This window comes from Manis pentadactyla, chromosome 5 (assembly GCF_030020395.1).
Source record: "Manis pentadactyla isolate mManPen7 chromosome 5, mManPen7.hap1, whole genome shotgun sequence".
In the NCBI taxonomy this organism is placed as follows: domain Eukaryota; kingdom Metazoa; phylum Chordata; class Mammalia; order Pholidota; family Manidae; genus Manis; species Manis pentadactyla.
In genome coordinates this window covers 146,731,148-146,747,207 of record NC_080023.1, presented here as the reverse complement: position 1 = coordinate 146,747,207, position 16,060 = coordinate 146,731,148, and the positions used below count along the sequence as shown (strand labels likewise).

The window sequence follows — 16,060 nt, the reverse complement described above, 5'->3', positions numbered from 1 at the left end:
TGGGCAGAGGAACTGAACAGACAGTTCTCCAAAAAAGAAATACAGATGGCCAACAGACACATGAAAAGATGCTCCACATCGCTAATTATCAGAGAAATGCAAATTAAAACTACAATGAGGTATCACCTCACACCAGTAAGGATGGCTGCCATCCAAAAGACAAACAACAACAAATGTTGGCGAGGCTGTGGAGAAAGGGGAACCCTCCTACACTGCTGGTGGGAATGTAAGTTAGTTCAACCATTGTGGAAAACAGTATGGAGGTACATCAAAATGCTCAAAACAGACTTACCATTTGACCCAGGAATTGCACTCCTAGGAATTTACCCTAAGAACGCAGCAATCAAGTTTGAGAAAGACAGATGCACCCCTATGTTTATTGCAGCACTATTTACAATAGCCAAGAATTGGAAGCAACCTAAATGTCCATCAATAGATGAATGGATAAAGAAGATGTGGTACATATACACAATGGAATACTACTCAGCCATAAGAAAAGGGCAAATCCAATCATTTGCAGCAACATGGATGGAGCTGGAGGGTATTATGCTCAGTGAAACAAGCCAAGCGGAGAAAGAGAAATACCAAATGATTTCACTTATCTGTGGAATATAAGAACAAAGGAAAAACTGAAGGAACAAAACAGCAGCAGAATCACAGAACTCAAGAATGGACTAACAGGTACCAAAGGGAAAGGGACTGGGGAGGATGGGTGGGTAGGGAGGGATAAGGGGGGGAGAAGTAGGGGGGTATTAAGATTAACATGCAAGGGTGGGTAGGAGAAAAGGGAGGGCTGTACAACACAGAGAAGGCAAGTAGTGATTCTACAACATTTTGCTATGCTGATGGACAATGACTGTAAAGGGGTTTATAGGGGAGACCTGGTATAGGGGAGAGCCTAGTAAGCATAATATTCGTCATGTAAGTGTAGATTAGTGATACCAAAAACAAAGAAAAAAAAAAAAAAAAAGGGCAGTTCCTGTGTGGTAACCTCCAACGAGTTCTACACAAGGGTATAAAGGGCATATAAAAGTGTAGGCAAAGGGTCTGTTTGTGTTTATACAGAGGATCAAAGCCTAATTGGGCTACCCCAAAAATGAACTAAGATACGATATGAAAAAGAACTTCCAACATCTGCACTCTCTGGAAGACTCATGCCAGAAGATGATCATCAAAAAACCCCAACAAAGATCCACGCACTGCTACAGCTGTGGATGCACTCATCCCACCAGTTCCTGGACTTGCCATGGGAATGAGGAAGGAGATATCTAAGCTGGCCTGTGCATACAGTGGAACAACAAATTTGACTGGATCTATACTGTTGGAACTCAACCAAGAATTTGGAGAGGTGCAAATTGTAGCGCTCCAAGGTCTTACAACTACAGACTATTTACTGTTAAGAGAACATATGGCATGTGAACAGTCCCCAGGAATGGGTTGTTTTAATTTGTCTGATTTCTCTCAGACTGTTCAAGTTCAGTTGGACAATATCCACCATATCATAGATAAGTTTTCACAAATGCCTAGGGTGCCTTAATGGTTTTCTTGGTTTCACTGGAGATGGCTGGTAATTACAGATATGCTTTGGTTATGTAACTATACTCCTATTATGTTAATGTGTGTGCGCAATTTAAGTAGTAGCTTAAAACCTATATATGCTGAAGTTACTCTACAAGAAGATATGTCAAAGAAATAATCAATCTTCCCATGTTTTCTTCCGTCTGCTACTTCTATAGCTTTTCTTCTTCCTTCCTAATTACAACCCTTAAATGGAATTCGTGCCTCATATCAAATTTACCGAGTATCATAACTCCTCCAAGTGGTAAAGATACCTCAAGACAAATGCTGGGCATAGAAGCCACAGGGCATAAATATGCAAAGAAGTAAAAAGCTAACCTTTTCAAACAATAAGGCTTCCCTCTCACTTACCAACTTCACATTTCCCTGTATGGCCCCGGAAGATGACTGGTTAGCCAGAGACGGGTAAGATTCCTCAAGGGAGGAACAACCTAAGACAGGCACAGTCGCAGGGGGGCCATCAGGTGAGAAATTGGGGATCAACAGAGGTGAGGCTTAGAACCTCACCCCCCCTATTCTGAGAGAAATCCTCTGCATACGTGGATGTTTTATTGCCCTTGTCTAGCTTGGATTAGCACAGTCTACAGGCACACACCTGATCATCTACGTTTGCTCTCTTACAACACTAAACTATGATTTCTACCTTTATCTTGTATCTACCTACCACTTCAGCATTTTATTAAAAATGATAATAATAAAGAGAGAAATGTGGTATCCACATATAAATCAAGTATAAAAACCAAATGAGTATTCATATTTGAACTGACTGTTTATAGTTCATAATGCATGAGCAAAACAGAAAGTTTCTGTGATGACTGCCCTTCTAATGTTCACCATGTAACTTATTCACTGTGTAAGAATTTGTTCTACATGTAGGAACTTGTTTGTTATGCCTCAGAAGATTGGAGACTGACGAAAATTAGGCTTGGGGTGGATTAATGATTGTGCATTGAGCATTGACTCCCCTATACAGAATTTTATTGTCGTTAACAACCATTTGATCAATAAATATGAGAGATGCCCTCACAAAAAAAAAAAAAAAAAGGACAGACTTCCAATTGTAAAATAAATAAGTAACCGGGATGTAATGTATAGCATAAGGAATATAGTCAAGATACTGTAACAGCTTGGTAGGGTGATAGCTGGAACCTAGAATTATGTATATAAATGTTCTACCACTGTGTTGTACACTTGAAACTAATGTAATGTAATACTGTGCGTCAACTACCCTTCAATAAAAAATAATTATTTAAAAAAAAAAATATTTCTCTTACCTTTAGAATCTTTCCTTGGGATTCGTTTTGGGTTCAAGGTTTTTATAGCCCCCGACATTCCATACTGGCTATGTGTAGGAGTTCTCATCAGCAGTTTGTTCCCAAAATTATACCCCAGCTATCTCTGAGATATAATTACTTTCCATTAGCAAGACAGACCTCCATTGTCCTGTTCCTTCTGTTGCAAACTCTGGCACCAGCCACCCTCTTGGGAGCCCGGGTTTCTCTCAGTGGAGGATTTTGTAGGAGACCCAAACCTATAGAGTCCTTACCAATGCGCCCTGAGTGTGAACACTTCTGTAATTAACCTGTGTACTTATAAAGTATATACTTACTACTTAGATAAAGTTAACTTACATGCTTCTATAACATATATACTTAAATCATAGATATTCATTTCCATTTCACATGGTTTTAAAATGAAAAGAGTAATGTCAACTTTACCCAAGTTCAATTTTCAGTAGGCTTGTTTGCATCTAAGCATCTCAGCAAAACCTATTTAAATGTATCCAAAACTTCACAGTAAAGTCTTATGTTCACAGCAACTCCATTTAGTAATACCTTCATTCTCTAAAATAGACAATACCAAATTATTTCATAAAATATGTTTCCATAAAGCAAGCCAAGAGCTGCCGGCTCCTTTGGCAAAAGGCTATTAACTATTTGTTGAGTGATTTTAGGCACTTTAACTTCTGTAATGCTTACTGCCTGATTTGGGGTCTTAGCAGTCCCCTAAACAGACCATTTATCTTCTGTCTCTGTCGCCTACATGCTGGACACTACAAAAACCTCACTGCCTTGGAAGCGTTAATTGTCTGCCCGTCTATTTCACCCAGCTTAGTTAATTCAGCAGCTAAAAGGCAATTGCTTGGAGTGAAAACTCTAAATACAAAAAGTCAAAACAACACTTAAAGGGAACAGTGATTCATCCAAATTTTTATCTTTTAAGAAAAAGATAAGTACCATTTGGGGGCATTGTCAAAACTCTTGTCTTGGTTGTTACCTTTGTCTCTCTAAAAAACTATGTCACGATTTATGATCCTAGGAAGACAATCATCAGTCAGATATTCAAACGTTATGAACCAACCACAGAACCCCTCTGTGTAGAATAACTCCTCTGTGTTAGGTCCAGAAAAACAGGACCAATTGGATGTGTATATAGAGAGATTTATTTTATGGAATTAGCTTATGCAATTGTGGGGTCTGACAAGTCCAAAACCTGCAAGGTTGGCTGGCAATCTAGAGACCCAGGAAGAGCCAGTGTCTCAGCTCAAGTCCAAAGAATTCTCTTTCCCTCAGAAGAGGCAGTATTTTTCTCTTAAGGCCTTCAATTGATTGGATAAGGCCCACCCACTATGGAAGGTAATCTGCTTTAATCAAAGTCTACTGAGGTAAATGATAATCTAAAAACTATTTTACAACAACTAGACTTTGACCAAATATCTGAACTGACACAAGTTGACACAAAATTAACCATCAAATTTTCACTGCACTATAGGGTGGAACTTAGATGCTAGTCTGAGGTCTTACATTTGGTGATCCCTGGGGGCTGCCTCCAACTCAGGCAGACCAGGTCCCCACACTTCCACAGGATGGCTTGGCTATTTTACAGATGAGAAAACCAAGTTCTAAAAAAAGGTTCAACGAATTGGTCCCAGGCTCGTAACAAGAGCCAGGCATAGAGTCAGGACAAAGATCCGGCCTCACTGAATGGTAGTTCCCAGCTCTTTCCACCACAGCTCCTGGCTGCACCAGGGCCTGAACTCAAGACTCATAGGGGAAACCTCATTTCACTTCCTATGTAGAAGATTACAGCAAGTCTCATCTTATTCAAACCATAAACTCTGATGGAAGAACATCACCTTATCTCCTTGATGTACCCTCACATTCCTATCCCCATCCGTCCCACAACACGAGCTCGCCATCCAGCAGACACACACAGATCCAAGCACGGGGGCCTTCTCTTTGAAAAGTGCTTTATTTCAACAAGATCTAAGTCAGGTGCATTAAAACATCAAAATGTTACAGAAATGTATGGCTCCCTACTGAGGCCTTGTCAAATTAGGTTAAGATATCTCGATGCATCCGTTTCTAACTTTAGAACCAAACATTGAACCAGGTCATGTACCATTGCGGAAAGGCAAGTCATGATTAGGAAAAGAATACTTCACAAAGCTAAAACAAGTGGGGAAACCCTTAAGAAACACTAGCGGTAACACACCAGAAACCATCCACCTGGGAACCAGGCCTGCAATCTGCCGGGAAGGCTCCAAGGGTAAACTGATGCTTTCCCTTCAGTTTGTTTGTGTCTTGTGCTTGGTGAAAACACAAGGACACTGTAACCCCCCATGACAGGGTAAAAACACTTTTAATTCTACCTAAAGAAGGGGTGCCACATTTGTTTCTATTTCTGCCTCTCTAGAAAATCATTTCTCATCTCATCTTACTCAAGCAAGACTCCAAAATGTGTGCTCCTGCATTAAGGAAGCCTGGGGAGATCCCAGGAGCCCCCACATCATGGTTTGGTCACGGAGACACTGCAATTCACTTGTTATATAGAAATTTCTCTCTTGGAGATATGGCACCATGTTCTCCATGCTATGGAGATTTCAAATCATTTTTTTTTCTTTAAGGAGAAATTCTCTTAAAGGCTTCTTGCCCTTTTCTTTCTAACTCTCCTCTCTGAAATAACCACTCAGCTCCACAAAAGGATTCTTGCTTGCCAAGCCATTTTTGCATCTGAGAACAGATTTTTTTTTCTTTTTGTCATTATATGCCAAAGTCCTATCTATACTGATGATAAAATGTCTTTATCTGGAGATCTCAAAGAGAAACTATTGTTTTCTTTTTGGTAGAGAGGAGGGAAGGGTGAAAATATTTCTCCTTGAAATCTCAGGCCAAAACCTCAACTTCAGGCCTCAGCATTTTTCATGTGGGTGGGTGGCTAATCCGAGATCCTCTCCCTTCAACCTCCAAAATCCACGCAGCCCAGAGACCAGTGTGCACACTCCTCACCAGCAGACACAGGTGAGCCCGCACAGGTCTGCCGGTTGCTTGTGCTTTTCAGCCCCACCCCAAGGGACCCCTCCCCTACTTAACTATCACCCTCCTACTCAGGTGATCGAGCATGTGCCCTTGTGCTTCGTTCCACCATCACCTGGGAGAACAGGCGTCCCTCCCAGCCACATGGACTCCAGCTTTTCCTTCATTTGATCCCCTTGTAACATAAGCCCCTGGAACAAGAAAGCCAGATGTGGCTCTATTGCTTTTCACAAGTCAGGAAAAACCTATAAATTGGCCTTTTGTTCCTCACACGATTTCAGGTTCATTGCACACAGTTACATAAACCCACACAAATCGGTGGAGGGGTTCAAAGCTGCAAGGCCATGTGATACCAGTGAGAAAATCCGGCTCCACACCTTGGCAGTGTCTCTGTTTCAGCCATTGCCGTCTCAAAGAACCTTTCCAAAATTCATGATTGTGTTATTAGGATGTGAGAAATGATCTCTAACTGGGGTGAGCCAAAGTGGAAAAGTGTGGCCTGCATTAAGTAGAATGTATTTGTAAGATGGGATTTTCCCCTCACTTCCACACCAACACCTCATCTCTAAAAAGTCAAGTCTACCTTAGCATCACTTTCTTAGGAAGTGATCTGGCAAACCTGATCTTTTGCAACATTTCCATATTTAACACTATCAGAGTGCTAGTGCAAATTAAAGAGAAATTTGAAAAAACAGAAAAAGCTGTCCAATAATAGTGGTTAGTAACTTGCTTTGTGGACCCCCAAGGAGAATTATCAGAGCCAACAAAGGCTTTGAACATTCAAAATAAATATAATTGGAAGAGAAGTTTCCCAAGTCATTTTCTCAAATGCAAAACTCAGGAAGCAAGTTTGCATTCAAAGAACTGCTCTTTCCCATCCATAACAAAGATAACGTCTCCCCCAACCCCCAGTTTTCTCTGTGCATTTTGCAGAAGCCTGCCAAGGTACATGGTTGAAAAAAAGGCCCTCTGGATTTTCAGTCCATGCCCTGCAGGGCTGGCAGCGCTGTCCCCGCAGAGGCCGGCTTGCTAGGAGACCCCAGGCATGATGCCAGCTGGCAGCCTGCCATCTTTTTGAAAGTCAACAATGAAACCACAGCTGTGAGCCATCTAAAGAAGCTGTGGAAACCACCATGTGGGCAGGGGGCAGGAGGGGCCCCAGGGTGGGCCCAGTTCTTCTGCAGAGGTCTGCCTTCCTTACGGCACTGCATACATTAGTGGCTGTCCTTTCCACAAGTGTGCAGTGCTCCAAACCTTCCTTGGGGAGGAGGTACAGGATGGGGGTGTCCCTACCCCAACAAGGCTCAGACATCTCCTGTTTGGAGCTCCTGGCCTGGCTTGGTTCATGTCCACAGTCAGGCTTCCTGCTCCAAGCATTCGTCTCTCCCTCTGCAAACTGCATCAGTCACTCCGGTGCCCAGCTGCCTCACGGTCTTCCCAACAGGGACCACAGGGGACAAACTGTCCCTGCCCTTTTTCCCCACTGGGGTCTGCTCTAAAGATTGCTCATGTGGCTGAGACAGAAGCTCCATCCTCCCTGTGCACCTTCACAGGGCAGCCCAAAGGCTTCCCAGAACCCCATGCTCAGTCAGTAGCAGAACAAGACCTCGTTCTTGGAATCCATCACCATGCACGAGGCCAAGACAATGGGCAACAATCCAGTGGCTGAAAAAATAAAGCCTTGACTCCAAACACATAGCCTCAGCTATGTGCAGGAAGACCCCCTTGAGGATGTGAAAATGGGCTGGTATCACAGACCCCTGCCATTTGTGCAAGGAGCCTCTACATTTCCCCAGAGGGAAACTCCCTAGCCTCCATCTCAGAACAAGGCCAAGCCCTGGCTATGCTAGCTGGTCAGTGCCAGGTACAAACCAGTGAGACATATTTCATGAGACCCTTCCTTCAACTCAAGGAGGCACCAAAGAGGTGGGGTCTGCAGCTTGCTGGGCTGAAACATCAGCTTCCCTTTCTGTCCCCTTGAGGTGGCCATGGAAGTGGGGAAGGAGGCAGACCCTACACAGACCCTCACATATATCTTTGTTATTTAAAACAATCAGAGTTTCCAGTGTAAAAACTTGTGGGCTTATTGCATCTACCCCAGGATGGATCTCTTTCCACTGGGCCTACCCCAAGAGCATGGTTATCATTTTGCTACTCTCCAAGGATCTCTCACATTCTCCCATCCTTGTAGACACACAGGGAGAATCTCTACTCCCATATAAATATCCCAGATGGGGAGCCTTACCCTTCTAAAGAGGGGCAGATATGTGTGGCTGCTCCTCGGAACTTGAGGGGATAAATCTTTTCTTAAGCATAAAGCTCCTCAGATCGGTGACTGCCCTGACTTTCCTGGCCATGAGCAGCACATCTGCCAGCCTCATGGCACATGTGCTGATTGCTGGGAATTTAACTGCATGTGAAAATACCAGGTAGGCACGTGGTTATATGCTCTGTGCACACACGCTCACACACACGCTCACACACACACACTCATATTTTGGGTCTTCTGTATAACAAAAATCAGAAGTCTTTGTGAATAAAGAAAACAGTGCAGGGACTTGAGGATGGGGAGTTGCCTGCTGGCTTCTTCATCCTGCTCGGGGCAGCCAATGGTGGCTTGGAGAAATTTGCATTTAAACATATCCATGGAAGGAATGCACCCAGCTTCCTGTGCATCTTATATCAACAGCAGCCCCTGTGGTGTCTGGATCCCCTTCTTGTGGCTCAGATTGTTGCTGGGGTCTCAGCTATCTCCTCCAGCCTCTGCCGAATCATCAGCCGGAGCACGGTGTACCTGGGGACAGAAACAGCTGTGGTGGAGCAGCAAGGAACACACGCTTCCTGGCCATCCCGCCCCACCACTCGGTCTCCGTGTGCGCTGCCAGTCTTGTCCCTTTGCTACTGTCATGGGCCTGCTCTTCAGCCACTTTATCGTTCTATTCATTTCCACAGCAGGATGAGAAGGACTAAGAGACAAGGTCAAACAAGATTATTTTACTACAGTTAGAAAGTCTGGCAAAAGACGGATCAGAGGTGGAAATAGCTATACCAATGAGGGCTCCATGAAGTGAGTGCTTGCTCTGCCCAAGCACCGTGGTGGTACTGCACATGCACAGTAATTATAGAGGCCTGTAATCCTCACTGAGGCCGGACCATATGAAACTGCCATTATTTGACCATTTGGCAGAGGGTGGGAGAGGGTACAAAAACGGCCATGTCACATGGTTCAACTTGATATCAGTACCTGCATTTTGCAGAAGAGGCCTTAGCAATGACCAGGAGTGGAGGTCCATGGCTTGTTGGTGAGTACAATATCCCCATCCCCTCCCTGAACTATGGCAGAGCAGATACTCCAGTGGGTCTGCTGGTGGCTAAAGGGAACATTCCTCATGTTCAGGGCTTTGCAATGCACAGCAAGAGCTATTTTTAAAGTCTGGCACAGGGTGAGTCATTCAGTAACTGTTAACCGCTATTGCACAATCTACTATCATTGATATAGCAACTATGACATTGGTTGTATTCTCCTGTGGCAAATATCAATCAATTGTTCTGCTATATCCGTGAAACGTCATCTCCTTTATGACTAAACATGGCCAGAAAATTGTAAAATCATCCCCAGAGAAAAACTGCTGGACTTTTCAACCCAAACCAATTTTTAGGAGAGAAATGTTAAAAAGGGTGGAAGCATACAAGGAAAGGCGTTTAGAGGTAGGTTGCTCTGACTTCTATTAAAACAACCTTCCTGAAATCTCCAGAACAGTTTTATGTCCCACATCAAAACGAGAAGCTGACATGAGAAGCAAAGACAGAAACACACTTCAGTTTTGCATTCCCATCTGAGATCCAGAGTCATGAATGGGAAGCCCCCTGAAGGCCCGGAAGGCCTAGGCCCATGTAGAGGCTCAGCACGGCCCCTGCAAGGCACCTGAATGGGGAGCGCTGTCACTGAGGCCCAGCGAGCCCCGTCTGCACCCCCAGGAGCCATGCTTACTTGCGCATCAACTTCTTCACTTCCCGGTCTTCTTCTTCTTGGAGCTTCTGAATGAAGCTTTTAAGGACAGGCATCTCGAACTTTATATACTGGGCCACCTGGGGAGGAAGAGGGAAGCCTGAGATGCGTGCCTGCCTGCCCCCTCCTGGCATCATTCCTGTCCCCTCTGGTGTCCTTGTCATGGATGGGAAAAACTTTCTTTCTGTACCAATCCAGGGTTTCCTTAAAGGCAGGAGCCAAGCCTCATTCTCCTTTAGGCTGGTATAGAGTCTGCAATGAAGACTGCTTCATACACATGACACATATGTCATAATTTCTCATTTGTCATCTCATGTGAACAGTTCATGATGAGGGGATGGCAAATGTGAAAAGCACTTTCTCTTGATTCAGTGGAAGACTTGGACCCGTGATATTCAATGCACCTCTCTGTCCTCCCTTAAGAGAATTTAAAGAACCCTGGCTCAGAATGATGATTTGGGTCTCAAGTCTCAAAGAGGCATCCAAATGTGAACTTGTTCCTGAGAGGGTAGGACTGGGGTGGGGAGATCCCAGGTGAGCCGAAATTAAACAACCACTTCCCCTCCCGTACTAGAATCCACACCCTCCTCCTCTGACAACTCTCCTCCATGGGAGAAGTGTCTTTCTCCACCATATTAATGTTGGACTTGGCTGTGACTTGCTTTTGGTCAACGGAATGTGTGTGGACATGAAATACATAACATATGAGTGGAGGCTTCTAATGAGCTTACATGGTTTGGCCTGGTTTCTTGCACTCCAGCCACCTGCCATAAGAAGCATATGTCAAGTAGCCCCCTCACTGTCCCTTGAGCCTGGGTCTCTGAATGAGATATGCAATGTATACCTGAACTCAACCCATAGCCTAGAACAGAGCTGTAGCTAACAGCCTGTAGGATCCTGAGCAAGAAAGTAACTGTTTGCTATTGTAAGCAACTTAGACTTACAATGTTTGTTACTATAGCAAAAGCTGACTAATATATAAGATAAGAAAAAGTCATTGCTGACTTCTTGAAGTTGCTAAGAGAGGGTTTGCAGAAACTTCTCACCCTTCTTACAGTACCCCAGAAAGGCTCAAGGCCTAAATTCCTCCTATGGAAATCACTTTGTGCCTGAGCATTCCTCCAGTAACTCCCATAGGGCATATACTTTCAACCTAGCCTCTGGGTTCATTCTCCCAGCCTCTTAGCCATTACTGCTTCAAGAAAACCTAATACTGGGGAATGGCAACATAACAGGGCATGGTCCTTGGCCAAAAAGTCAAGCTGTATCCCAGTTGCAGGTAACCTAATCAAATCCACTCCCCCGCTCCCCACCTCCACCCACCCAGGGTACACCATCTGACCAAAAGGGGACTCACATCATAAGTGACTTCCTCCACCTGGTCCTTCTCCATAAGGAACACTTTGGAGACCTGCTCACATGGGCCCTGGAGGATTCGGGCAATCAGCGGGTAATCCGTGTTCTTCAGCTTCTGTTTCTCTGGAACCACACACAGCCAAGAGCGGCCCTGAGTTTGGCCCAAGGCCTTCCTCACCCATACATAGTAGTCAACCCTGGGGCCCAAATGGACCAGGCACCTTAGGAGATGCGGCCATACAAGTCAGGAGACTGATTTATAAGTGAAGAATTCTTATTCAAAGCAACTGCTCCCTCTCCCCTCTTCCTAACAATACTACCGTGCCTCATACCCACTGGAAGATGCTACATTGAAGGGAGTGGTTTTATCTGTCTCTTGAGAAAATCCAGCTCCTTTTTTAATACGCAGTTAAGTTTTAGTGTTTGGTTACTGACCATAAGTGGCCTTCCCCAGTGGACTCATCCGTAGGCCCACCAGCCTTGGAGGCAAACAACATCTGGAGGGTTCCAAAGCCCAAACAACAAGTGAATGAGGCAGAGGTTTTTTTTTTTTAACTTGCTATTTTGAATTAAGTTAATAACTTAAAGTACACTGTGTTCTTCAGACTTACCACCACTAGTATGGACCACATACAAAGCAAACTCGTCCGCTGAATTCTCAATCTGAATCAGAAGCAAAAGATACTTGCTGAAAGCATGTATTTACACATCCTAACTCTGAGCCCATTCCTTCTTCAACACTGCAAAGCTAAATAGATTTTAGGCTATTTGGGGAGGGGGCTATTTATCTACAACTCTCAGAAGTGATGAGATGGGGCAGGCGAGTGAGTTTGTCAATAACAGACAGTAAGAGCTAACGTTTATTGCACCAGGCCAAGCATGGCTCTACACACTTCACATTTCAACTCATCTACTACAACAGCCCTGCAACAGGGTCCCATTACCCACATTTTATAGACAAGGAAGCAGATGCACTGGGAGCTTAAGTAACTTGCCCCGTGCATTCAAGCTGCAGGTGACGGGTGAGGATTTGAACCCGAGTCTGTGCCCTTGACCACTAGACCCCACTGGCTTCCATTAAAAACCAGAATACCTGATCTCCAAAAGCAGGGGATTTTCTTATAAGGGGCTTATGGAAAACAGAGTAACAGGACTTTTAAAACATTCATGCATTACACATTTATGCATCTATTAAAGGCTCATTTTTCAAAGTAGGTTCTCCATCTGTCTTCCAGACGTCAGTCTATACATGGTGCCCCAAGCCAGTCCTCAGGTCTGGGGGCCTTCTAGCAGTCCATAAAGCACCTGAGAGCTAGCACTTCTCAGCATTCATTGGCACCAGAACCCCCTATAAGCCTCACCTCTGAGATTCTGACTCACCAGATCTGATTCAGGGATGGAGCCTGACAACCTGCTTTGCTAAGAGCTCCCAGATGATGCTGATGTCATGGGGTCTAAAGAGCCCAAGCCCTCCGCCCAGTGCCCCTTCCCCACACACACTCCACAGCCCCCGAGGCCCAGGTGCCACCCATCTTGGGCCAACCAGCAGCAGAGGGAACTTGCCTTAAACTTGTTGAGCAGCAGCTTCAGGACCTGCGGGGTGGTCATGGTGCTGTTGATCCGGACGTTGGTGACTGAGCCGTAAGCCGGTGTGAACACAGACGTCTGTCAACAGAGGGCCCAGCTCAGGGTTGGTGTGGAGACAAGGATGGGCACTAAACCCCTGTGTCAGCCCGTTACCTGGGGTAGAGGGCTCAGGGACAGTGGCACTCAACCTGTATGCCCTCAGGACACCTGACACCTGGCGTCAGGCTTTGATGTCAGTGCAGCCCTGGGCTTTGCCTGCCTCAGGAGCTATGCCACCCTCTGCCCTGAGAAGCAGGCAGGACTCACCCAGCAGCAGGGCTGGGAGGACTAGGACCAGGTAAGAAGCCTGCTTGCCAAATAAAACACTGCAACTTCAACACAAGGCCTCTGAGTGCTCTGCTATGGGCGCACTTGCTCTGGGGCTGGATTCGAACCAGGCAGCAGGAGGAAAGGCCGGTCAGCTAGCATTGCGTGGGGCAGGTGGGACGCTGACAGCCACTGAGCTGAGTCGCAGCTCTGCCTCAGGGGTAGCACTTGGCTCACAGAAAGTCAACTGCACAGAGCTGGGAGGCAGCAAGAGGGCAATGTGGATTTGCCAGGGGCGGGGGTCTGAGGAGGGGTGTTTGCTGGGCCATCTCATCGACCACCCTAGGGGGCTCCTGATCTGGGGTCCCTCCTCTCTCACAGAGCCAGCGGTCCACCCACGACAAAGACAGAACAGCTAACACTTGGCTTCTCAGGTGTGTGTGGCCCTGAGGTGGCAGCTGCCCAAGAAGGCGCTTTGCCCCTGTGGGGCTGCTCCCTGCCCCCTGACACTCTGTCCCCTCTACCTTGTGGTTGTAGAAATGGCCATTGATGGAAAAGCGGTGGCGTCTGATTCGCCGCTGGTCGCTGGGTGTCCTCACATTGCCACGGCGACGCACCCCCACATCACTACGTGTGCGCATCAGCTGCGGGGTGTCTTCCTGCAAGGGCTTCAGGCCCCTGGAGTCTAAGTGGGAAAGGAGGCATGAACTGTCTGCCTGGAACTGGGATGTGGCCATTTGCACACGGTACCCCTTTGTGGCTCATGCTATAGTACCCTCTAAATCCCCCAAAATATATTTTATTAAAAACAGTACTTCCTGCTGGGGGAAAGCATAATGCATAATTTACAGAGTAGCAATACAATGAAAGGTTCAGAGCACAGACTTCAGAACCAGGATCCCAGGTTCAAATCCCAGCTCCATCACTGCCATATATCCCTAGCCTCTCTGTGCCTCATTTTCCTCATCTATAAATAAGAGCACCCACATCATGGGATTGTTGTGAGGGTTTAAATGAGTTTATGCATGTAAAGCACATAAAACAGTACCTGACACAGGACAGGCAGGCTATAAGGACCGGCAATATATTGCAAACTGACATTATTTATAAATTACCACTGCCCATAGCTTCAGATCCAGAAATTCCACTTGAAAGAATCCTATAGATACTGACAAATGTGTGAAAGGACATGTGTACAAGGCCACTGACTTGTCTATTATAGCAAAAGACTGGAAATGACTTAAATGTCTATCAAGAGGTAGCGATTAAATGATCATTTTGCTATATAATGGACTATTGCACAGCTGCAAAAAGGCACAAGTTCATTATGGATTTGCATGAACAATCCTCAAGACAAACTATAGGAAAAGGGATGCGCAAAATGCTACCACTTATATAAAGAGGGAAGGAAAGAAAGGACATCAACCATAAGGGTACATTGGTATCATTCTTGGATTTGCGTAAAATATTTCAGGAAGAATGCCTTCTAGAAGCAACCGGAATCGTCATGGTGAATAGCTGAGATGGGAACTTTTAATTCTTTCTTTTTAGTACCTTTAGAATCTTAGTAACCTAAATTCTTTCGAGTACCTTTAGTACCTTTGGAACTATGTGGGCTTTATTTATTCAAAGAAACAACAGTTTACAGTATCTGTTACATCAGTCTTCACACAGTTGGCTCAGACATGTTGCCTCCCACCACGCACGTACCTGTGGGGCTCGCCATCTGGTCACTCTCGGCCGGGGCATCCACCTCTGAGATCTGAATGTCGGGCATGGTGAGGGGCTTCAGGATGGTGCTGGGGGAGATGAACAACAGGGAGACTAGCTCAGCCCCTGTGGGGAGATGCCCCCACTCCTGCAAGGGGTGTGCTTTGCCTGTCCCGGGCTGCGGACCAGCTCACATCAGGTGACGAAGGAGGCAGGTGGGCTGTGCTGAGTGCCCTGTGAGGCTGGCCCAGCTCCTGCGCTGAGCACTGGGTGAGGAGGGGGAGGTCTGGAGGGAGAAGATGCTCATTTCTGGCATCCGCAGCAAGAGAAGCACTCAACTCATCAAGCTCAGGACGAAGAACAAAAAGAACAAAACTCTGTGTGTTGCCTGCACTGAGTTTCTAAGCACATATGGGTTCTATAGCTTGTTTGGACAACCCTAGTAATTTATTTCTCAGGACAGGATTCCAGTTCAGATCCAATTCTTTTGGAGGAGTAACTCAGAAATTGCTCTGGCATCTGAAAGGAATGGCAGGTCAATTCTGGGCAGCTTTGGAGGGGCACTGATGACAGTGTGCTGGAGAAAAGGGCCACAGGCAAGCAGCCTGAGTGGGGAACTGGTGTTGCTGTGATAACTGGCAAATAACTCCTCAAAACCAGAAAACACAATGAAAATAGTTTGGAGAAACATATCCAAAACCAACAGAGGATCTGGCCAGAAAGCAGAATCATGTAACCAGTCAGGACCTTCCCATGGTGAGCAGAGTGTGGGCTCCTTGGGTCCCAGTGGAAATGGGACTCATGGCCCAGGAATGATAAATATTAAAGGCAGACAATTAAAACTGAAAATCAGAAAAGAAAAAACCCCTATCACAGTATAACTCGTGGACTTCCAAGCCTCAGAAAGGAAATGGTCAGAGCCTCTTACGAATGGTGAACATTTGGAACCCACAGCAGCCCCTTGCCCACCCCTTTGTCCAGAGACCTCTTTCTTGTCAAAGCAGAAACTGTTTTCAGCATCCTTTTTTTTTTTTAATTAAGGTATCATTGATAAACAATCTTATGAAGGTTTCATATGAGCAACATTGTGGTTTCAACATTCACCCATATTATCAAGTCCCCCCTCACACACCCCATTGCAGGCACTGTTCATCAGTGTAGTAAGATCTCAGCATCCTTCTTACATAGCAGTTCAGGC

General features: G+C 45.5%; 1 protein-coding gene across 2 annotated transcripts in view; it reads right to left on the bottom strand.

Annotated features, from left to right (window-relative positions):
* Nucleotides 1–4,816: 4,816 nt before the first annotated feature.
* Nucleotides 4,817–16,060, bottom strand: part of RASSF2 (Ras association domain family member 2) — a 34,881-nt gene continuing 23,637 nt past the window's right edge. For both annotated transcript variants that reach the window (XM_036885092.2, XM_057502759.1), the window contains 7 exons: nucleotides 14,863–14,951; nucleotides 13,677–13,837; nucleotides 12,823–12,924; nucleotides 11,871–11,922; nucleotides 11,261–11,382; nucleotides 9,886–9,983; nucleotides 4,817–8,688 (listed from right to left, as the gene is read on the bottom strand). In XM_036885092.2, coding sequence (XP_036740987.1) covers nucleotides 8,619–8,688; nucleotides 9,886–9,983; nucleotides 11,261–11,382; nucleotides 11,871–11,922; nucleotides 12,823–12,924; nucleotides 13,677–13,837; nucleotides 14,863–14,951 — 694 coding nt within the window. In that variant the 3' untranslated portion in view covers nucleotides 4,817–8,618. The remainder of the gene's footprint in view (nucleotides 8,689–9,885; nucleotides 9,984–11,260; nucleotides 11,383–11,870; nucleotides 11,923–12,822; nucleotides 12,925–13,676; nucleotides 13,838–14,862; nucleotides 14,952–16,060) is intronic.